This window comes from Oncorhynchus mykiss, chromosome 18 (assembly GCF_057628025.1).
Source record: "Oncorhynchus mykiss isolate SJ-2025 chromosome 18, ASM5762802v1, whole genome shotgun sequence".
Taxonomy (NCBI): Eukaryota; Metazoa; Chordata; class Actinopteri; order Salmoniformes; family Salmonidae; genus Oncorhynchus; species Oncorhynchus mykiss.
In genome coordinates this window covers 42,143,478-42,167,627 of record NC_143039.1, presented here as the reverse complement: position 1 = coordinate 42,167,627, position 24,150 = coordinate 42,143,478, and the positions used below count along the sequence as shown (strand labels likewise).

The 24,150-nt window shown below is 43.3% G+C and overlaps 1 protein-coding gene across 8 annotated transcripts in view; it reads right to left on the bottom strand.

Moving 5' to 3' along the window:
- LOC110496062 (plectin) overlaps nucleotides 1-22,246 on the bottom strand; it is a 200,302-nt gene extending 178,056 nt beyond the window's left edge. For 4 of the 8 annotated variants that reach the window (XM_021571717.3, XM_090208453.1, XM_021571719.3 and 1 more), the window contains exons 1-2: nucleotides 21,448-22,246; nucleotides 5,406-5,616 (exon numbers count right to left, since the gene is read on the bottom strand). In XM_021571717.3, the coding sequence (XP_021427392.3) occupies nucleotides 5,406-5,613 (208 nt within the window). In that variant the 5' untranslated portion in view covers nucleotides 5,614-5,616; nucleotides 21,448-22,246. Of the gene's footprint in view, nucleotides 1-5,405; nucleotides 5,617-5,861; nucleotides 6,037-21,447 lie in introns of those variants that run through there. The other 4 variants (XM_021571716.3, XM_036952534.2, XM_090208438.1 and 1 more) reach the window with 2 other exon arrangements.
- Nucleotides 22,247-24,150: the final 1,904 nt, after the last annotated feature.

Sequence of the window (24,150 nt, the reverse complement as noted above, 5' to 3'; positions counted from 1 at the left end):
AAGTCATGGTCTTCAGTAAATCATGGTTTATATGTCAGTACATTTACAGCATGTTGACTGAAGTTTTTTTACTCCAAGCTTTCTATGAGAATGTTTGAGAAAAACACCAAAATAAGGATTCTCTCTATCATATACTGTAGTGTACACAAACCTAGGCAATCACCTGTTTGGCAATGCCTCCTCTGAAGGTATAGGGGCAGTCTCCAGAATAAGCAAGGCAGTGGGCAGAACAAGCAAGGAGGTGGGCAGATACAAGCATTAACTAGAGAGATCCTATTGGCGCATTACAGCATGTATTTGCACATTTCCATTTGGGAACGTCTACTATGTGAAGTGCACGAATGCAATACTCAATTCGCCCTTGCTCTCCTTCTCAACAACATTTTTATGAACTTTGACAAAAGGGTCAAGTCTAAGTTTAATCTAGCTCCATCTTCTCCCACCTCTGAACTTCCTCTCCTCACCATATTTGGTGGTGAGAAGTTCTGAACGGATGCTTCAGATTTATACATTCTGTGAGATGTCCATCTCCTTCTTCCATCTGTGGCCTAGTACTGACTAAAAGTTATTTTCCGATGGAGATTGTCCACTGAGCTATCTTTTTAGTTCAGGGCTAGGCTTAATCTGTGTCTGGGAAACCGCCCCTTAGTGTTAAACTAGTTCTCTCTTCAGTGAAGAGAGAACTAGTACCACACTAACACCAACATTGCATTCCTCTCATAGGCTTATCATAATGCTTGCAACAGTAAACATCTGTCCAGTGAACCTGTCCTCTGTCACATCACTCCAGAAGGAAGGGTTAGTGTTTAATGTGTCCTTATAATTAATCACTGACTAAGGTCACACACCACCAGGGGTGTCATTTATGCAGATAAGTCTGCATAGTTGGAAAATGGGTAATAATTGTCTACACTGGCACCATTAAGTCACCTCCCAAAACCTTGTACATTTCCCCAGGGTCAAATGCCTGGTATTCCAGGCATAACTGGAAAGTGAAGCATTTGAGATATAACAGACTGCCGATGGCTTGCGTAAAAAGGAACTGGTTTAACTAGCCCAAACCATCTACAGTAACCTCTGGCACGTAGAGGTCAATTGAAGAGGCCTGCTCCACTAGGGTCAGAGGTCAGTGAAATGTCTGTGGGAAAGTAGGCTACCACACGACACCCTCAACAAAACATAAGCGTACAAAGTGGTTCTGCTAAAAATAACTTGAGAAAGCTATCCACTACCAGTAAATGGAGACTATTCTGCAGTCTTTGCACAAAAGCCTTTTGTGTACAGTACTACTACGTGCAAATGAATTTGCCTGTATGGCCGGCAGCTATAAAAGCAGCGGGATAACAAACGGTCCGGTCTCCAGTTGTTGTGAGTTAAGGTTGCTGTGGCCTAGCTTGTCAGACACACAGCTGATGTACGAGACCAGTGCTATTGTGACTGCAAACCTGTGAGTCATATGACCACCTCCTTTATTTAAACACATCTTATGTTTGGCAGCATCCTTCACTCATGCTGCCAAACATACCCTCGTAAAACTGACTATGCTACTAATTCTTCACTTCGGCGATGTCATTTCCAAAATAGCCTCCAACACTCTACTCAGCAAATTGGATGCAGTCTATCACAGTGCCATCTGTTTTGTCACCAAAGCCCCATACACCACCCACCACTGCGACCTGTATGCTCTCGTTGGCTGGCCCTCGCTTCATATTCGTCACCAAACCCATTGGCCCCAGGTCATCTATAAGTCTTTGCTAGGTAAAGCCCCGCCTTATCTCAGCTCACTGGTCACCATAGCAGCACCCACCCGTAGCACGCGATCCAGCAGGTATATTTCACTGGTCACCCCCAAAGCCAATTCCTACTTTGGATGCCTTTCCTTCCAGTTCTCTGCTGCCAATGACTGGAACGAACTGCAAAAATCACTGAAGCTGGAGACTCATATCTCCCTCACTAACTTTAAGCACCAGCTTTCAGAGCAGCTCAGAGATTACTGCACCTGTACATAGCTCATCTGTAAATAGCCCATCCAACTACCTCATCCCCATTCTGTTATTTATTTTGCTCCTTTGCACCCCAGTATCTCTACTTGCACATTAATCTTCTGCACATCTATCACTCCAGTGTCTAATTGATATATTGTAATTATTTCACCACTATGGCCTATTTATTGTCTTACCTCCCTTATCCCACCTCATTTGCACACACTGCATATAGACTTTTCTATTGTATGTTTATTTATTCCATGTGTAACTCTGTTTGTGTCACACTGCTTTGCTTTATCTTGGCCAGGTCGCAGTTGTAAATGAGAACTTGTTCTCAACTAGCCTACCTGGTTAAATAAATAAAGGTGAAATAAGAAAAAAAATACAATTTTTAGATGCCCTGGTCATACCATTTATGTATTTTTATCTTTATTTAACTAGGCAAGTCAGTTAAGAACAAATTCTTATTTTCAATGACAGCCTAGGAACAGTGGGTGAACTGCCTTGTTCAGGGGCAGAACGACAGATTTGTACACTGTCAGCTCGGGGGTTTGAACTTGCAACGTTCCGGTTACTAGTCCAACGCTCTAACCACTAGGCTACCCTGCCACTCCAACTTAATTTCAATGAGCATCTGTCTGGGTGCTTAGTCTACTTCTGTATGTACTAATTACTCTCAGCCGACTTCATTAGCCAACACATTAGTCAGTCAAACCATATTTCCCTCTATCACACAGAATATACAGTGCCTTGCGAAAGTATTCGGCCCCCTTGAACTTTGCGACCTTTTGCCACATTTCAGGCTTTAAACATAAAGATATAAAACTGTATTTTTTTGTGAAGAATCAACAACAAGTGGGACACAATCATGAAGTGGAACGACATTTATTGGATATTTCAAACTTTTTTAACAAATCAAAAACTGAAAAATTGGGCGTGCAAAATTATTCAGCCCCTTTACTTTCAGTGCAGCAAACTCTCTCCAGAAGTTCAGTGAGGATCTCTGAATGATCCAATGTTGACCTAAATGACTAATGATGATAAATACAATCCACCTGTGTGTAATCAAGTCTCCGTATAAATGCACCTGCACTGTGATAGTCTCAGAGGTCCGTTAAAAGCGCAGAGAGCATCATGAAGAACAAGGAACACACCAGGCAGGTCCGAGATACTGTTGTGAAGAAGTTTAAAGCCGGATTTGGATACAAAACGATTTCCCAAGCTTTAAACATCCCAAGGAGCACTGTGCAAGCGATAATATTGAAATAGAAGGAGTATCAGACCACTGCAAATCTACCAAGACCTGGCCGTCCCTCTAAACTTTCAGCTCATACAAGGAGAAGACTGATCAGAGATGCAGCCAAGAGGCCCATGATCACCCTGGATGAACTGCAGAGATCTACAGCTGAGGTGGGAGACTCTGTTCATAGGACAACAATCAGTCGTATATTGCACAAATCTGGCCTTTATGGAAGAGTGGCAAGAAGAAAGCCATTTCTTAAAGATATCCATAAAAAAAGTGTTGTTTAAAGTTTGCCACAAGCCACCTGGGAGACACACCAAACATGTGGAAGAAGGTGCTCTGGTCAGATGAAACCAAAATTGAACTTTTTGGCAACAATGCAAAACGTTATGTTTGGCGTAAAAGCAACACAGCTCATCACCGTGAACACACCATCCCCACTGTCAAACATGGTGGTGGCAGCATCATGGTTTGGGCCTGCTTTTCTTCAGCAGGGACAGGGAAGATGGTTAAAATTGATGGGAAGATGGATGGAGCCAAATACAGGACCATTCTGGAAGAAAACCTGATGGAGTCTGCAAAAGACCTGAGACTGGGACGGAGATTTGTCTTCCAACAAGACAATGATCCAAAACATAAAGCAAAATCTACAATGGAATGGTTCAAAAATAAACATATCCAGGTGTTAGAATGGCCAAGTCAAAGTCCAGACCTGAATCCAATCGAGAATCTGTGGAAAGAACTGAAAACTGCTGTTCACAAATGCTCTCCATCCAACCTCACTGAGCTCGAGCTGTTTTGCAAGGAGGAATGGGAAAAAATGTCAGTCTCTCGATGTGCAAAACTGATAGAGACATACCCCAAGCGACTTACAGCTGTAATCGCCGCAAAAGGTGGCGCTACAAAGTATTAACTTAAGGGGGCTGAATAATTTTGCACGCCCAATTTTTCAGTTTTTGATTTGTTAAAAAAGTTTGAAATATCCAATAAATGTCGTACCACTTCATGATTGTGTCCCACTTGTTGTTGATTCTTCACAAAAAAATACAGTTTTATATCTTTGTTTGAAGCCTGAAATGTGGCAAAAGGTCGCAAAGTTCAAGGGGGCCGAATACTTTCGCAAGGCACTGTAAATATTCAACAGCCATATACATCCTTATCTACGCCATAGCTGTGAAGCATAATTCCCTGACACTCTTCACTGCAGGGAGACCACCATGCTGCACTACTCAATAAGAGCCACAGGGTGTTAGCCAAGAGAGCCTACTTGTAACACAAGGGCTCTCCCTGTACAGGACAGAACTAGCAGCAAGTTATAATTAAACAGACATAACTAAGCAGATTAGAATAGATAATAGCTTTTAAATAAATGTTTGATACAGTTAGTAAAATGTGGGTCACAAACGGCATCCTTGGAGAAATTGTGGTTAAGGGCCTTGCTTAAGGGCACAACTGCCCAACGCTGTAACCACGAGGCTACCTGCCGGTGCAGCTAAATAAAAAGCTTTCAAAAGAAAACTATTTTAATCTCCAAACTGCATCTTCCAACTCTTGTTGTGCTGACCAATGATAATATCCAGCCACAATGCTACCGCTGTCTAAGGACTCCACCCAACTGAATCAAATCAATGCGGTTTATTCCAAAGAGAGAATATGAGAGTCAGTGCTGACACAGCAACATAATCACACCACAATATCAGTGGCCAGACACAGACTGTCCCCCAAATGGCACCCTATTTCCTATATAGTGCACTTGTTTTGAAGTCACAGTGTCATATTGTAGACTCGAAGTTGGAGCCAAGGAAGGAGAGCCCTGAGATTGACAGAGACAAGCTCTGACAGCCTAATACACCCTTTGGAATTCAAATGGGAAACTTAGAGTTGTTACCATAATAGCTTAGCTCCTAAAGCCTCATTAGCAATGCAATGGCAATGTCATTACTGAATCACAAGCTGTATAAAACACTTAGAGAACATTTATGAGAGCACCTGTTAAAATGAATGTATCAGTCCTCTGCTCTTGTCCAAAAGTGTGCGATGTGCGGCGTAGTATAGTGTATCTGATTAATAATCTCTGTGTGTACGTGTGTATTTTACCAGGCAGGTCAATTAAGAACAAATGATTTCTGACTCAGTCCTCTGTGTGTGCGTCCCACGCTCTTTTAGTCCAAGCTTACCTGCGATACGGAGAACGGCCCTCTCCGCAGAGTCCAGCACATGCACGTCTCCGGAGGTAGACTTGGAACGTTTGATCTGGTGGTGTTTGGAGAGGTTCCAGGGCATGGTGTCTCCAGGGAACGGAGAGCTGCTCAGCTCACTGGAGCTCTCCTCAGATGCAGCCCGCACCAATGGATACCTCTTAGTATTCTCCTTAAGTTCTTCCATGGCCTGCATGAGCAACAAAGGAATAATGAATATGTGCAGAGAAAACACAAGGGTGTGTTGTGCTGTGGACTCCAAGTTCAATGGAGCATCATGGTACCTAAAATAGTAAATTCTCCTACTAGGTGATAACATATAGACTAGATGGATTACATGCCTAGTGTATATTAGTACTGGGGGGAACACAGACAATCAGGTTCAGAAACTGTACAAAAGACAACCACTTCAGCCAGATAAAACTAAAATATAACCTTGTACAGATACAGTCGACTGTAAATGGTCCGAGAGAGAAAGTGAGCATTCTTAAGCTACACTCTCCGTGATGATGCACCAAGTCAGCTAGCCTCCTTTTCAGCTGAGTCACCATACAGTAAACAGGCTGCTCTCCACAGGGGCGCTGGCTGCCTCACCAGCCCGGCACTGATTGGACGAGAGCAGACAGGACCATGTTCCCAAGGGTAACCAGGCATAGAGCGCATCAGGCACGGTTTACACAGTGGCTATGATATCAGTGTAGTCTATCCCTCCACCGGCTAGGACAGCAAAGTGACAGCAACAACACGCTTTAATAAAACCTATGCTACATACAGTATCAACACATAGGCTATGAAGCATCACAAGACAGCCTGCTGTAAGATAGCTTACTGTATTCCTGTCTAGTAGGAATCTTCAATAATATAGAGAAATGGGCACGTAATGAACATGCAATAAATCACCAACTTTGGTAAGTAAAGTGATAACACTGATCACTATGTTAAGTAAAGTAATACTGTGAAGGAAAATGTTACCTTTGTGCTTTTCTAATAACTAATTCAACTGGGTTCATGCAAATAACTGATTGATGCCTGGGAGGAATCCTCACTATCAGCATAAGCAATTTAGCAGGACGCTCAGAACATTGTTTTGAGAATGGAAAGGGATATTTCAGTTTCAAGGTCTCAGCTTGGAGAGAAGAAGTCTCGTGAGGTATTGGTCAGTCACATGCATGAACCAAAAGTTAATGATGAATTAATGAATAATGTAAATCATGCACATATAACTTGTAAGCAGTATATAAGAGAAAAACGGGACTGCCCCGATGGAGCTCACTTCAGACCGATACTTGAGGCACATGAATCTGTAGCCATATTACTTCAACGGTATTTAACATGAGATCCTCTATAAGCTTTACAGGAATGTAGTTCTGAAAATAAACGGAAACTCCACCTTTGGCATTTTTGTGTATTCTGTAGATGTTGTAACAATGTATTGCTACCACTGTATCATCAAAGGTATCATCTAAGTGAGTTTCAGAGATTGTCAGAATATAAATGTCATCTGTTACTAGCAGATTACTGATTTCATGAATCTTGTTTCTTAAGGTTAACGTGGGCTATGTTTAGCACTTTTCTGGGATGCTTGATTGTTTTCATTTCTTTACTGGGGAGCTTAACAGAAGTAGACATGCTCATGTTATTTATGTTAGTGCTGGGTGAGCTGCATACAGTGGACTTCCTACTAGGGCACACTGCCTCAGTGCTAACAGTATAACTCTGGTTCATATGTAAATGATTACTGCATACAATAGCTATAGGATCAGCAGAGGCATTCAGGGCAGTTAGAGGGACATAAATTAGGTGACTTACATTGTGTCTTCCAACACCACACCAATGGGATAATGTACATTTGCTGAATCATTATGACAACTCAGTGACACAATGGTAGGGATTAACTGAGCTGGGCTTCAATCTCTGATAAATCATTGTCTCAACGCAGCCTTATAATGATGTGAAAGGATCCAGGAACACAAATGGTTTGGGTGGATCCAAATCCTCCTTATAGAACAAGCATCTGCTGTCTGCTGAAATGTTTAATGCACTGATTTTGGGAGGGCACAGGGACAGATATTATGGCGCGTTTGTTGGTGTCAAACAGAGACCCAATCAGTTCTTAAAAAGGGCCTTACCCTTACTCTTCTTTAAGTCACCACACACACAGAGAGAGAGAGGCGCGGTTAGCCTACCATTTGAAGTATTTTATTAGGCCTATGTGGTCTAAAAAGGAAGGAAAATACAATCACATGGATCCACTTTTATAGCCAATATAACGATGCACAGACAGTGCATTGCGCAAAACAAACCCTTGCAATATCAACTGGAATTACATGGGTATATTACTGGACTTTTTGTTGAAAAAAAAAATATTTGAATGGGAAGAGACGGTCACTGGCAAACGTGGTTACAAACCCGACAACAATATATAGTTGAGAAAGGCACATTGCCTAATTATAATACACAAAGTAAGCAACACTGAAGCATGCATGAGAGCACCAGCTGTTCCGGACGACTGTGTGATCACTCTCTCGGTAGCCAATGTAAGTAAGATCTTTAAACAGGTCAACATTCACAAAGCTGTGGGGCCAGATGGATTACCAGGATGTGTACTCAAAGCATGCGCTCATCAACTGGCAAGTGTCTTCACTGACATTTTCAACCTCTCCCTGAACAAGTCTGTAATATCTACATGTTTCAAGCAGACCACCATAGTCCCTGTGCCCAAGGAAGCAAAAGTAACCTGCCTAAATGATTACCGCCCCGTAGCACTCACGTCGGTAGCCATGAAGTGCTTTGAAAGGCTGGTCATGGCTCACATCAACACCATCATACCGGAAACCCGTGACCCACTCCAATTCGTATACCGCCCCAACAGATCCACAGATGACGCAATCTCAATTGCACTCCACACTGCCCTTTCCCACCTGAACAAAAGGAACACCTATGTGAGAATGCTGTTAATTAACTACAGTTCAGTGTTCAACACCATAGTGCCCACAAAGCTCATCACTAAGCTAAAGAACCTGGGACTAAACACCTCCCACTGCAACTGGATCCTGGACTTCTTGACTGGCCACCCCCAGGTGGTAAGGGTAGGCAACAACACATCTGCCACACTGATCCTCAACACTGGGGCCCCTCAGGGGTGCGTACTTAGTCCCCTCCTTGAGTCCCTGTTCACCGAAGGCGGGCCGAACAGGGCCCCATTAACATCGATGGGGCTGTAGAGGAGTGGGTCGAGAGTTTCACTTATCTTGGTGTCCACATCACCGACAAACTATTATGGTCCAAACACACCAAGACAGTCGTGAAGAGGGCACGACAACACGTTTTCTCCCTCGGGAGACTAAAAAGATTTGGCATGGGTCTCCAGATCCTCAAACAGTTCTACAGCTGCACCATCGAGAGCATCCTGACTGGTTGCATCACTGCCTGCTATGGCAACTACTTGGGATCTGACCTTAAGGTGCTACAGAGGGTAGTGCATATGGCCCAGTACGTCACTTGGGCCAAGTTTCTTGCCATCCAGGACCTCTATACCAGGCGGTGTCAGAGAAAGGCCTAAAAAATTGCCAAAGACTCCAGTCACCCAAGTCATAGACTGTTCTCTCTGCTACTGCACGGCAAGTGGTACCGGAGAGCCAAGTCTGGGACCAAAAGGCTCCTTAACAGCTTCTACCGCCAAGCGATAAGACTGCTGAACAATTAATCAAATGGCACCTGGACTATTTACATTGACACCCCCCTTTGTTTTTACACTGCTGCTACTCACTGTTTATTATCACTTTACCAATACCTATAAAAATTCTCGACTAAACCCCGCACATTGACTTGGTACCGTTAGCCCCTGTATAAAGCCTCATTATTGTGTTACTTCATTTTTTTAAATAGTTTTCTTACTTTGGATTATTTAGTAAATATTTTATTAAATCTTTCCTGAACTGCATTGTTGGTTAAGGTCCTGTATTTTCACTAAGATAATACCTGGAGTACCCCTCTCAGGAAGATAATTACTTCCCATTATTCCTAAACTACATAATTTCTATTCAGAGCGGCATTGCCTTCTGCCTGGATAGTACCCAAGCATGTCCAAGGTGAAGGAAACTGTTTGAGTTACTAGGCAACCTTGAGGAGTTTTAAAGGGTATGCTACTCCTGAAGGTTCTCTTGATGTAAAAGAAACAGGGAAAGTCATCAGTATTTGCTCATTTGAATAGACTTTGGCAGTGCATGAATCACTCTCAGATCATTGGGTGAAGTTAAGAAGTTGTAGAAAGTAGGTGTGGATGTGTTGTACAGTCTTAGACAACTCCCTTTCCTTCTCTAATTTCCTTCATGCTTTAAATGACTCAACCTGGTCTCAGAGCATTTTGCAATGTCCTGTGTTAAAATCCCCACACCCATTTAGTATGTATTCATTTGTGGGTGTCCATCACTTATTCCGTATGATATGTTACGAATTTGCAAAATGTACAATTTGGTACGAATTTGCAAAACATATGATATATATTGAATTCTAGCTGGGTGGCTAGGTGGATAACGTTAGCTCACTGGCTAATGTAAGCTAGGCTAGGGGGTCAGGATTAGGGGTTTGGGTTAAGGTTAAGTTCAGGAGTTAGGTTAAAGGGTTAAGGTTTAAACTTTCTTAAAAAACAACATTTGGGAACCTCGGCCTTTAAATGAAAACTACACCCAAAAACTATATTTCTGTATTTGTTTCATCCCAAAATGTTTTGCTTGTCAGCAATCAAGTTTTCAAGATATGTAACTTTCAAAATACAGAAATCATCCCGTTTGATGTATTTTGAAACAAATACCAAAATATCATTTTTGGGTGGGAGTTTTCCTTTAACACTATAACTGCTAAAGCTGTTATTTTGACTGCTCATTAATTAATTAATTGTATTACTCTTCCATTTTTAAAGGCATGCCCCCCTTTATCCTTGACTTTCCCGAATAAGTCTACATAAATACTGTCGTTGTTAGAATCATAATATCAAACAGATCTGCTGTTATAACCAGTTTTATTTGAATGATTTTCCCATTTACGCTTCCTACACCCGACAGTAGGGCCTGCTCCACCTATTCTCCCGACATTGGAAGGTGCAGTGGCCAGTTGATCAACCCCTATTTTCACACATGTAACAACAGATTAAATAAATGAAGTAAAGTATGATGGGGGAGAAAGGGAGAGAATGGGTGAGTTGATGAGTGAGGGGAAGCGGATAATGCATAATTATGTAATCACCAATTGTGAATGAAGAACAGGGCGGGCAATTCTATAATATTGGTATATTCGAATTACTATCTCAAAATTGTACTTACCCTATTTCAGTCCATCAAATCCAAGCAGTCTTATCAGTCTACTCTGGCCTACTTGTAATACACAGTGAGAGCATTCGTCATTTACAATGGCAAGAAGACCAAGAAGACTGGATGCACATGCTGTGTTAGCGCTGCTACAAGATCTGAATGAAAACGACTCAGATGGTGGGGAAGAAATTAATCATGACATCTTTGATTGTTATTATTCTGATTCTGAGCCTCAGCCGGAAGGCTCAGACGAGCCCTAAGCACAAAAAAAACAGAATGGTAAGCACGGGAGCTGATGCCAGCGCCACCACCAAACGGTGAGACAAGAGAAAGGTAGGGACAGCACCATTTTGGAAAAAATATCCACATTGGGAAACAGGTGAGCGAGTGTCGGAGAATGTGGGGATGAGGCTTGTGGAACCTTACGTTGGCAAGGGGAAAAATGCCACCCTGTGTGTCACATGTGCTCCCTCCCCGGCCTCTAGGTCACCAGGCTGCTCGTTATGGTGGACACCTGCACGGCGGGTTCAACTGGTTCAATTGTCTGACCGCTTGCATGATGACGAGTTTCTCGCACGACTGCACTATCTGGATGATGTTTCTTTTCGCCTGAATGATCTGACGCTCAGCAACTACATTCAATGTGCAGGACAAAATTGAGGCTATAATTAAGAATTTGGAGCTCTTCTCTGTCTGCATTAACAAGGACAACACACAGGTCTTTCCATCATTGTATTTTTTGTGTGCAAATTAATTCAAGCTTACATGTCAAATGTGATATAGCGAAGCACCTGAGTGAGTTGGCTGTGCAATTATGCAGGTACTTCCCGAAACGGATGACACAAACAACTGGATTCGTTATCCCTTTCATGCCCTGCCTCCAGTCCACTTACCGATATCTGCCTCATCAAAATTGCAACAAGCGGTTCTGTGAAAATTGAATTTAAATCACTAGCCACTGACAGATTTCTGGATTGGGCTGCGCTCAGAGTATCCTGCCTTGGCAAATCGCACTGTTGAGACACTGATGCTTTTTGCAACCATGTACCTATGTGAGAGTGGATTCTCGGCCCTCACTAGCATGAAAACTAAATACAGGCACAGACTGTATGGAAAATGATTTAAGACTGCGAATCTCCAATACAACCCAACATTGCAGAGTTATGTGCCTCCTTTCAAGCATACCCTTCTCATTAACCTGTGGTGAGTTATTCACAATCTTTTTATAAACAAATAAAGGTTTAAAATGTAAGATGGTTAAATAAAAGAGCAAAATGATTTATTATTAAGAGAGAAAGAGAGTATCTGTGACTTTGCATACGGTTACCACTCCCTGTGCAGAAGGTGGAAAGCTGGCATTGAGGAGGAAGAGGTCATTATGTTAATCTTGAAGAATATCAACCCTATACTAGCCAGTCAACTCCAAGAAAGAAAGAGTCACCACTGTTGATGTACTGGTTCGACTGGGACAGCAGTTCGAGAAGGACAGAGAATGCCAACAACAATATGAACAGAGAGAGAAACAGACACCCAAACAGTTACCAAAGCCAGACCATCAACAACAGCCAAAGTCTCCAGCCAAGACCCCTCCCATGTTCTGTTGGAGATGTGGCTGAAGAATATCCCTTTTGGCTACATGTCCAAGACCGTATCAAGTAAACCCTTCCAGAAACCACAAATCACAACAGGCTAACAGACCTAACTCCCATCGCAGGAACGACCATCCTACTCTGGGTGCTTTGACCAGAGCTGAAACCCCAAGAGTCACTGCCTATGCCCCCCTGTCAACATCCCCTTCCTTTCAGTTAATACCGCACCAACTGGTGTTACCCCTGTCCATAGGCCCGTGGAAGAGCCATTCTGGACACCGAGTCATCCTACACACGGCTCCTTGAGAAACTGTGGAAGGAGGTTAAAGGTCCACAATACAACTTGAAGCCGTGGAGAGAAGGTCCACTCTATCTGGCTGATGGTGAGGCTAAACGACCACTTGGATGAAGTGAGGTAGAGTTCCGCCTGTGTAACCGCTCCTATATGATTCCTTCTGTTATCCTACAAACCAAGAACCTTGCTTTTCCTGTCGTGTTGGGAATTGATTTCATGTACTTCAGTGGTGTCCAGATTGATATCGCACACAATTGCTACTGGTTTCCACACAATCAGAGCAAGAAGCATTTCTTCCAATCAGAAGCTACGAAGTTACATGAATGAGGACCAAAAGTGGCAGTCTTCTCTGCCTTTGCTCTAGCACCACTAACCCTTGGTAATCCTTCTGATGATCTCCTTTTACAGGCTGTGAGAAGAGGTCAGCTGGAACAGCCAGAGGAGTTAAGGCTGTTAGAACAGCTGCAGAATATCTGATGTATGTACTTCAAAGCTGAGACGCACCGGGCTCCTGAAGCACAAGATATTCCTTACACAGAAAATGCCGATCAAACAGAAGTCATATCGCTTGTCCCCAGCGAAGCTAATCATTCAATCACTCATTAATGATATGTTGACACAAGATATAATTGAACGTTCCTCCTCTCTCTGGGCTGCTCCGGTTGTCCTCATCCAAAAAAAGACCGGTGGTCTTAGATTTTGTGTGGACTATAGGAAGACCAACAATGTTTCCCAGACTAATGCCTATCCTCTTCCCACCGTCCACGAGATCCTGGAGTCATTGTCTGGCGCTGTTGTGTTTACTACCCTTGACCTCAATAGTGGCTATTGGCAGGTTGAGATGGACCATGAAAGCAAGGACAAGACTGCTTTTGTCTGTGCTTGTTTTCCTTTAAGGTGGTGCCGTTTTTTATTAGAGAATGCACCTGCCACTTTCCAAAGACTGATGGAAATTGCATTAGGTGAGCTCAAAGGGAAGATCTGTTTCATCTACCTGGACAATATGATGATCTACTCCCAGACCAGAGAACAACACTTGCTAGATCTTCAAGCAGTGTTGGACAAGCTAACAGAAGCTGGTCTGACATTGAACATGAAGAAGAGCAACTTCTGCCAAGACTCCTTGAAGTTCCTTGGCCATATTGTGTCTTTTGACGGCATTCATGTGGATCCTGAAAAGACCAAGGCGGTACAAGACCTCCCTGTGCCAACCACACTCAAGGCCCTTCAATGGTTCCTTGAAATGGCTGGATGGTACCATCGTTTTGTGTCGAACTTCTCCCAGGTGGCAGAACCCCTCAACGCATTGAAGCAAAAAGGAGCGAAATTCCGATGGACGGCAGAGTGCCAGACCTCCTTTGAAACCCTGAAACGACACCTTGTCACCCCTCCCATTTTGAGTTATCCCAACTGACTGCCTTTTTGTTGTTTACACTGATGCAAGTGATGTTGGACTTGGTGCTGTCCTAGTCCAACAGACTGGACTTGGCACTGAAGAGGTGCTAGCGTTCGCCAGTCGGAGATTGAATGGAGGAGAACGGAACTACTCCACAACCGAGCAAGAGTGCCTTGCAGTTGTCTGGGCTTTGGAAAAATGGAGGTATTACCTGGAGAGAAGACACTTCACTGTGGTCACATTCCTCCCTTGTGTGGGTGTTCAAGACTAACAAACCAAGCACCAGACTCATCAGATGGGCTCTACGGTTGCAAGAGTTCACCTTTGCAGTAGAATACAGGAAAGGAAAATACAACACTGTTCCAGATGCCTTATCCAGAGCTCCTGCTTGTGGTAATGGTGGCCCTCATCTTACATGTGCTACTGTCCTGTTTAGCAGTTGAGACTCACCCAAAACTGACTTTCCTATCTCTGATGAGGCCATATGGAAGGGCCAACAGGATGATCCAGAAGTACAGGCTTTGTACCAGACTATCCTGGAAGACGGAGAAAAGCTGGTCAATCCACCACCAAGCTGACCATCATTGAAGACAAAGTCTACCGAGTTGTACAACTACCTCACAGAACACTCTACCAAATGTACATACCTGAACCTCTGCGCCTTCAACTGCTTTAACATTTCCATGAAGACCCATTAGCTGGTAATTTGGGCAGGTTCAAAACCTACAAGCGGTTGCAAGCATTACTGTACTGGCCACATCTGAGCATGGTCACACATCCGAAACTGTCAGCTTTGTCAAATGTACGAACCAGAAAGTAGAACACCTGCTGGCAAGTTGCAGCAAACGGTGGTTTCCCGACCTTGGGAAATGTTAGGAGTGGATGTGATGGGTCCATTTCCTAGAAGCTCCAATCAGAATGTGTACATGCTTGTTTTTGTTGATTACTATTCAAAGTGGGTGGAGCTCTTTGCCCAGCATCAGGCCACAGCGAGGACCGTCTCTAACATCCTCACGAAAGAGATCCTGACTCGCTGGGGAGTGCCTGATTACATCCTGTCTGACCGAGGTTCCCAATTCGTCTCTGATCTCTTTGAGGAGACCTGACAAAGATGGAACCCGAGACAGAAGTTGACCACGGCCTATCACCCACAGACCAACTTCACTGAGAGAGTTAATCGAACCTTGAAGACAAAGGTTGCTTCCTATGTAGGGACCCAGCACAAACACTGGGACAAGAACATTCATGAGTTTCGATTTGCCCTGACTTCTGCTGTGCAAGAGTCCACTGGAGTCACACCTGCAGAGCTGAACCGGAGTCGTCCATTCCGAGGACCCTTGGATATGGTGCTACAGCCCCAGCAGGCTACTCCAACTCTGCATGCTATGACCAGGTAGTCCCTCTCCACAACTTGAGAGCTCGTCTCAAAGAACATGATCCAGGCCCGACTCAAGCAGAAGAGAAATTATGGCAAGAAGAGACATGCAGTTCCAGGTTAGTGATCGGGTGTGGCTTCGCTCTCATCCTTACTCAAAAGCTGAACAATTCTTCTCGGCCAACCTCACTCCTAAATGTCAAGGACCATATAGGATTTTGGAGCAGATGGGCCCTCTGAACTACCGAGTGGTGAAAGACGACACAGGTGAAGATATGCGCATTGTCCATGTCTCAAGCCTCAAGGCCTGTTACCCCTCAGCTGAGGAGCGTGAGTGCCACAAAGTTATGAATATTTTTGTAGAGGAAAGTGATGAGAAGAATTCTCGGTTTCCCAGATGTGCCTTCCAGGGTAATGGTCGGATTTTTCCAGAGGGGGGGGGGGGGGGGGGGGTGTGACGGCCCTACATTTTTCTGAACCGTCTCAGTGCTTCTCCTTCCAATAGGGCGCTTCCCCTTTAATTCCCAATGAAATAGCCAGCATCAGCTGCACAAAAAGGGGTTTGTGATGGAGACGTGAATGAGGATGTGTTCAACCCTCAGTTCCCAAGCTTCTCTATTCCGTTTGTTTTGTTGCCTTTTAAACATGTGTTTTGTAGCCTAATAGAGTTTACCCAGGATCGGATCCACTCTTTGCGTCCGTTGACTACACATCTCCGTTGTTCTTCGTGGCCTTTCTCTGCTGAAGATCTGTTGGCGGAATGGATTGTCTGACTGACTACAACCTTTTTGTATACCGTATTTCATTTGTTTTGGTGTGATGTATACCGTGATGATTTATGTGGTCAGTTGTAGTTGAAGACTTATTGAGATTTGATACTCTTTATGGTTGTGTGGTAAAAGAGTTGATATTTTGATTGTATGATTGAGACTGGGTTGAGACCACACTTTTATGAACAGACAAACATTGCGTGACTAAGGTCACTTGAGTTCCCTAAACTCCTTTACCGGGCTGGACTCTTTTAGGCCAGTAGTACAGAACTTTTCTGGAGGAAACAGAGCTCATTATTTGTTATATTATTATATGTGTGTGATCATTTATGTTGGTAATACAACCCACACAAAATAATACAGTTGTTTTAAAGTTATTTCCAATCTTTTAAGGGTTTATGAAAAGTGTATGTCCATCCTGACTTTTACATGAGTCCTTTTGTATTGGTGTAGACTTGACGGACCAGACGGGACTCATTCCCTCACAAACCAAAAGGAGAAATCAATATTTTCTCTGGTAGGCACAACCTACCTGGCACCCCTACAAACAATAACCTCAAGTCAAAACCATTACAATATACTGCAGTTGAGGAACAAGTTGATAAACTTGTAACCCCACTTTTGAGAAAATGGCCCTTGAATGTTTTGGTACACCTACTGGAGAGCTCTTCTTAGTCTACACCCATTCAGCATTGTTCAAACGGGGCAGCAGGGTAGCCTAGTGGTTAGAGCGTTGGACTAGTAACCGGAAGGTTACTAGTCTGCCCCTGAACAGGCAGTTAACCCACTGTTCCTAGGCCGTCATTGAAAATAAGAATTTGTTCTTAACTGACTTGCCTGGTTAAATAAAGGTAAAATAAAAAATATATTAAAAAAACCCTGATAATTATTGAACATTTAACTAGGCAAGTCAGTTAAGAACAAATTCTGATTTACAAAGACGGCCTATCCCAGCCGAACCCTAACCCGGACGACCCTAGGAAAATTGTGGACCGCCCTATGGGACTCCCAATCACGGCTGGTTGTGATACAGCCTGGAATAAAACCGGGGTCTGTAGTGACGTCTTTAGCACTGAGATGCAGTGCCTTAGACCGCTGCGCCATTCAGGAGCCCAATCCATTAGCCTCACTCATTTCTTTAAGGATTCACATGTGAGACCATGTGGTAAACAAACCCTATATCAAATAAGCTATTTGTCACATGCACAGGATACAGAAGGTGTAAACAGTACAGTGAAGTGTTTACTTGCATAGTAGCAATATCAAAAACAAAACGTGTCCAGATAAAAATATTTTAGCATTATTAGATGATGCTTACCCGACACACTTGTCTAATTTGATGGGTCATATGAAGGAAATGCTATAACCACCCCCCAGCCACATCTAGCTAAGTGGAAGGGTCACTATTGTCTAGACATGTACACATAGATGGCCGTAATCACCCCCAGACACACCAGGCTCATTTGATAGATCATGTAATAATCCGGCCGAAGTGGAGTCTTTTGTTTAGCCATGTAGTTAGCTACCTAAGTAGCTAGATAAACAATGAACCGGTATAATCCCAACTCACACTACTAATACAAACATTGTCATAGCTGTAGTATGAATCTGCAGGTAGCTAAAGCTAACAAACTAGGTTCAGAGTTAGCTAGCTAACATTAGGCCATAACCATTTGCATTGCTAGTTTTCTGATTCAAATAATATTAGTGCACAGATCATACACGTAACATTAGCTAGCGAGCCAGCAAGCTAACGTTTGCTAGCTAACTAACAGTAAGCTTTAACTTGCAATAAAAACAACTTTATGACAAAATTAGAAACTTAGATCTGAAAATGTAGCTAGACTCGTCCCTGTATCCATAGATGAACGCTTCACAGTAGACTGGAACCATTTATCTCTGTTTTGTTTGTAGTTACATCTTGTTCGACCAGAGTTGTGTCAAGTCACTCTGGTTCACACTGACCATGGTGTGTGAAGGAAGTAGCCCGTTACTTTTTCCAACTGATCTCTCGATAGCGCCTGCTAAATACAGGGCATCAATGTTGTTGAGTAAAGTAGCAAACCTTTTGTAGTTCTCGATGGCTAACATTATATCTTTAAAAAACAGTGCGGTAGAAAGGACTGTCAACACTTACTGAACAGCTCAAATTAGACAGAAGCATGCTACATGGCAGACCAATCCAACCTCATCTCCCGGCATGTCCAGACCATCCATTATCTCAGACAATCATGGCTAGTGGGAAGGTTCCTGCCTTTTTCCATGGCTAAACCAACTAGGCTCGTAATTTACCAATTTTATTTTGTATTTATGGATGGAATACAAGTTTGTTATTAATGAACGTTCGCATTTTGATTAAAAAAAACACGTTTACGTTCAAATGCCGCTCCTGTGAAGCAGTGATGTGCGACATATGCGTAGTTTCCTGAAACTAGTCACATATGAAATGTATTAATTACACTGTTAGAATGTTGCAGTCAGATTGACTGCTCGTTAGCTTGAAGGAGTGTCCCTCGAGGCCCAAGCGGTTCTAGTGTTGATAACCATCTGTGTTATGCAAACTTTCTCCTTTAAACTCGGACAAAACAGAGATGCTTGTTCTAGGTCCCAAGAAACAAAGAGATCTTCTGTTGAATCTGACAATTAATCTTAATGGTTGTACAGTCGTCTCAAATAAAACTGTGAAGGTCCTCGGCGTTACTCTGGACCCTGATCTCTCTTTTGAAGAACATATCAAGATCATTTCAAGGACAGCTTTTTTCCATCTACGTAACATTGCAAAAATCTGAAACGTTCTGTCCAAAAATGATGCAGAAAAATGAATCCATGCTTTTGTCACTTCTAGGTTAGACTACTGCAATGCTCTACTTTCCGGCTACCCGGATAAAGCACTAAATAAACTTCAGTTAGTGCTAAATACGGCTGCTAGAATCCTGACTAGAACCAAAAAATGTGATCATATTACTCCAGTGCTAGCCTCTCTACACTGGCTTCCTGTCAAAGCAAGGGCTGATTTCAAGGTTTTACTGCTAACCTACAAAGCATTACATGGGCTTGCTCCTACCTATCTCTCTGATTTGGTCCTGCCGTACATACCTACACGTACGCTACGGTCACAAGACGCAGGCCTCCTAATTGTCCCTAGAATTTCTAAGCAAACAGCTGGAGGCAGGGCTTTCTCCTATAGAGCTCGATTTTTATGGAACGGTCTGCCTACCCATGTCAGAGACGCAAACTCGGTCTCAACCTTTAAGTCTCTACTGAAGACTCATCTCTTCAGTGGGTCATATGATTGAGTGTAGTCTGGCCCAGGAGTGGGAAGGTGAACGGAAAGGCTCTGGAGCAACGAACCGCCCTTGCTGTCTCTGCCTGGCCGGTTCCCCTCTTTCCACTGGGATTATCTGCCTCTAAACCTATCACAGGGGCTGAGTCACTGGCTTACTGGGGCTCTCTCATGCCGTCCCTGGAGGGGGTGCGTCACCTGAGTGGGTTGATTCACTGATGTGGTCATCCTGTCTGGGTTGGCGCCCCCGCCCCCCCCTTGGGTTGTGCCGTGGCGGAGGTCTTTGTGGGCTATACTCAGCCTTGTCTCAGGATGGTAAGTTGGTGGTTGAAGATATCCCTCTAGTGGTGTGGGGGCTGTGCTTTGGCAAAGTGGGTGGGGTTATATCCTTCCTGTTTGGCCCTGTCCGGGGGTGTCCTCGGATGGGGCCACAGTGTCTCCTGTCCCCTCCGGTCTCAGCCTCCAGTATTTATGCTGCAGTAGTTTATGTGTCGGGGGGCTAGGGTCCGTTTGTTATATCTGGAGTACGTCTCCTGTCCTATTCGGTGTCCTGTGTGAATCTAAGTGTGTGTTCTCTAATTCTCTCCTTCTCTCTTTCTTTCTCTCTCTCGGAGGACCTGAGCCCTAGGACCATGCCCCAGGACTACCTGACATGATGACTCCTTGCTGTCCCCAGTCCACCTGGCCGTGCTGCTGCTCCAGTTTCAACTGTTCTGCCTTATTATTATTCGACCATGCTGGTCATTTATGAACATTTGAACATCTTGGCCATGTTCTGTTATAATCTCCAACCGGCACAGCCAGAAGAGGACTGGCCATCCCACATATGCTCTCTCTAATTCTCTCTTTCTTTCTCTCTCTCGGAGGACCTGAGCCCTAGGACCATGCACCAGGAATACCTGACATGATGACTCCTTGCTGTCCCCAGTCCACCTGACCGTGCTGCTGCTCCAGTTTCAACTGTTCTGCCTTATTATTATTCGACCATGCTGGTCATTTATGAACATTTGAACATCTTGGCCATGTTCTGTTATAATCTCCACCCGGCACAGCCAAAAGAGGACTGGCCACCCCACATAGCCTGGTTCCTCTCTAGGTTTCTTCCTAGGTTTTGGCCTTTCTAGGTAGTTTTTCCTAGCCACCGTGCTTCTACACCTGCATTGCTTGCTGTTTGGGGTTTTAGGCTGGGTTTCTGTACAGCACTTTGAGATATCAGCTGATGTACGAAGGGCTATATAAATACATTTGATTTGATGTAACCATACCTAACCGCATACTAATTTCAGTAGCACAGATTTACATTTACTATTTTACGTTTAGTCTATGAGACCAGGCTGGGCAAAGACAGGGCAAATTATTGGATACTGTAGACAGTCTGTAGTGGTGTCCATTTTATTACCTGTGCTGTATTATTGAGGTAACAGTGGGAGCGGAAAAGGTCCTACTATTTATTATGTTCTATTAAAAACTAGAGAGAAGCCTGACCTCAACAGTGACACCACTAGGAAATGACACGCCCACTGATCGCTTTGAGGGAACTACTGCACCACAACTTTCTGTTGGTTATATCTGCACTGTTTTAAAATTGCCATTGGTTTGTATTTAATTGAATCTTCCCATTGATTACATTTTCAAGGTCCCATAAATTTGACTCCTTCAAATTATTTAAAAGACGGTACTCAAATAAATAAACACTTCCCTAAACAGTCGCAGGACATTCATGAAAATGCATTTTTTTTCTTCATACTGTATCATTACAGGTGCATGATGCCATGACGTTAGTTTGTAGCGAAATTACATGCTGGATGTTATTGATGCTACTGCATGATCAAAGTCATCCTCCAGAAACGCAAATGATAACTTGTCAACAATATGGGAGAAGTCATAACAGTTTCGATGACACAAGCGCACATTACAGCTTACTAAACCACATCGATGATGCGGCAAGATAGCCCCAGGATGATATGAGTCATTCGGTAAAACAGTGGATGCTTTTATACTCACGTTCAACCTTGACTGCACTGGTCCAACCGCGGTATCGCTCCACGACGTGTTATACAGCAATAAATTACGCTACCAGGTTGAATTTGGAATGTCCTCCCGCCCGTTTCACATAAAAATTAAAGAGCCATCGAAAGGCAACTCCTTGGTCTGTATCCCGCGTTGGGCTGTTTAAATAGATGGTCCCTCGAGACATACAGGTTCGGGGAAGATAACCGAGGCTGCCACCCACCACTCGCCAAATAATGGTTGAGTCAAGTAGTGTAAAATACCTAGTTTGAAGTTGTATTAGTCGTATGTACGAGATACACATGACATGTTATATAGCCTCCTTACACCGTCGAACAAAATGCTTATTTGCAGGTTCCTTCTCAATCTCACTGATAGATTCACAGAGGCGCATGGGCAAAGTTATGAGATCAGACTGTATCGCTACTTCTAGAAGCACTATGGAATCCACTAACTAGTTAACGGGATGATGAATATGATTAGGGAAAAATGCAAACGACGCAAAATATGCCACTTTACGGCACAGGACACTAAACGCAGACTGCCCCGGTCATCATCAACTGGTCTTCTCAGTGGAAATAACAGTGTCAACTCATAAATTACTTCCCAAACGGCACCCTGTTCCCTTCATAGTGTTGATCTCTGGTCAAAAGTTGTTTTAAAAAACATTTATTTAACCCTTATTTTACCAGGTAAATTGACTTAGAACACATTCTCATTTACAGCAACGACCTGGGGAATAGTTACAGGGGTGAGCAATAAACCAATTGGATGCTGGTATAAAAGCCAAATTGGGAATTTACACTGGGGTTAACGCCTCTACTCGTATGAAAAGTGCCATGGGATCTTTAGTGACCACAGATAGTCAGGACACCTGGAAGACTGCACCCTACACAGGGCAATGCCCCCAATCACTGCCCAGAGGAAAGAGTGTCTCCTACTGGCCCTCCAACACCACTTACAGTCTCCTATTCAGGGACCAACCAGGACCAACCCTACTTATCTTCAGAGACAAACCAACAGTGGGAGGCAGTGTGGTATGCTGCTGGCTAAATGTAGTGCACCCAGTGCACTACTGGCAAACTGCCGTTCAGGGCAGGCCAGAGCCCCACCTGTTTTGAGCCCCACATTTTTAGCAAAAAAAAATGTAAAATAAAAAACATGCAAAACAGGGGGCTTGCCTGTTTTGCATGTTATTTTGGCATTAATATGTGTCACATATCAGTTTGCAAGCAATGTCAAAAATAGATATGTATCATTGAGTTAATAAATGGTCTTTTGATTTCTTGAGTAAGTCAGCTCCAAAATGCAGGCTAGCTCAGTGCTTTCTGTGGTGGTTGGGGAAGCCAGCAGAAAATACAGAGTGTTGCGGCGTGATTGGCTCAGTGTTCTGTCACTCATGGGGACACTACGTCACCACCAAGTCTAAGGGTAGAGCTCTAAAATTCTAGCCCCTTGGGTGCTGTTATAGAATTACATTAGAAGTGCCCATCCAAGAAGGCTCAAGGTCATTGGACACAGATAAAATTGCATCAAATTAAGTTACATCTACAGTAGCTTTGATTGGACTGTCAACATCATACTTAAAAAATCTTAGCTAGCAGTCATCATCATGAATGAAGTCCACAATCTACTGGCAAATCCTTTTTAATCCTTGTCATATGAAGAGAAATAATGGAGAGAAATTAGAGATAAAACGTATCAGTGCTCATCGGCCATTGGACATTGGACACAACAAGTTGGAAATTGCAAATGCAACAAAGAGTGTTTTGGAAGGAATCAGTGGCTAACTGCAAGCATTGCAAAGCAATTATTGGCCTGCTATTCAGTGGAGTGGCTGTGTGGTAACTAAATCTAAGAATAAGGGTCTATTTTCCTAGTTTAAAATTATACGCATTCAACATTGGCCATGCTGTCAATGAAGCATGATTTGTGTTGCGCTCAAAACAACTGTTAACTCGGAACTATAAAATCTGACTTTAGTGAGTTCAAGACAACTGGGAATTCGGGGAAAAATGAGCTAGGACTGGGAAAATACGTTTTGAACTTTCATCCAACTCAGAATTGTAAATCAGGAACTCAGGCCTCTTTCTAGAGCTACAACCTGAAATTCAATGACATCATCATGATTCAACTTTTTTTTAGTTCCCGGTTGTCTTGAAAGCACCATAAATCCAGAGAATGCCAGACTTTGATGACAAAATTTGCCCACGAAGGACCACCTTCCTGTTCAAATTTGCACAGCACAACAAGGTAAATCCAAAAATGTCTTGTGTGCTGCTGCATAAATTATGTAATATGCCAGGGAGATATGTATACTGTAGGTAAGTAAGTTTTAAAGTAAGTGTATGTTGTCGAGTAAGCTGTTAGTAGCCCATGTGCCTTCCCTAATAATTTGGTATATTTTTACCTCTTAGTTTCGCCTACTGTTATGACTTGGTGGTGCACATGTAGCCTATAACCTGTTTTTGAGAAATTTAATCACTGAATGTTGTAAGAGCTTTCAGCTTTCTGACTTGGTGTACATGGAGAACACTGTAAGAATGGTCCATGTTCTGAATTCTGTCGCTGCACATTTCAAAAGTGCTAAACAAATAGTTATATTGACTACATCCCACCTAGCTCACTCACTAACGTCTTAACCGAAATTACGGATTTCCTCTTATCCACTTGTTGTCCCCTTATGCCATAGTTTGT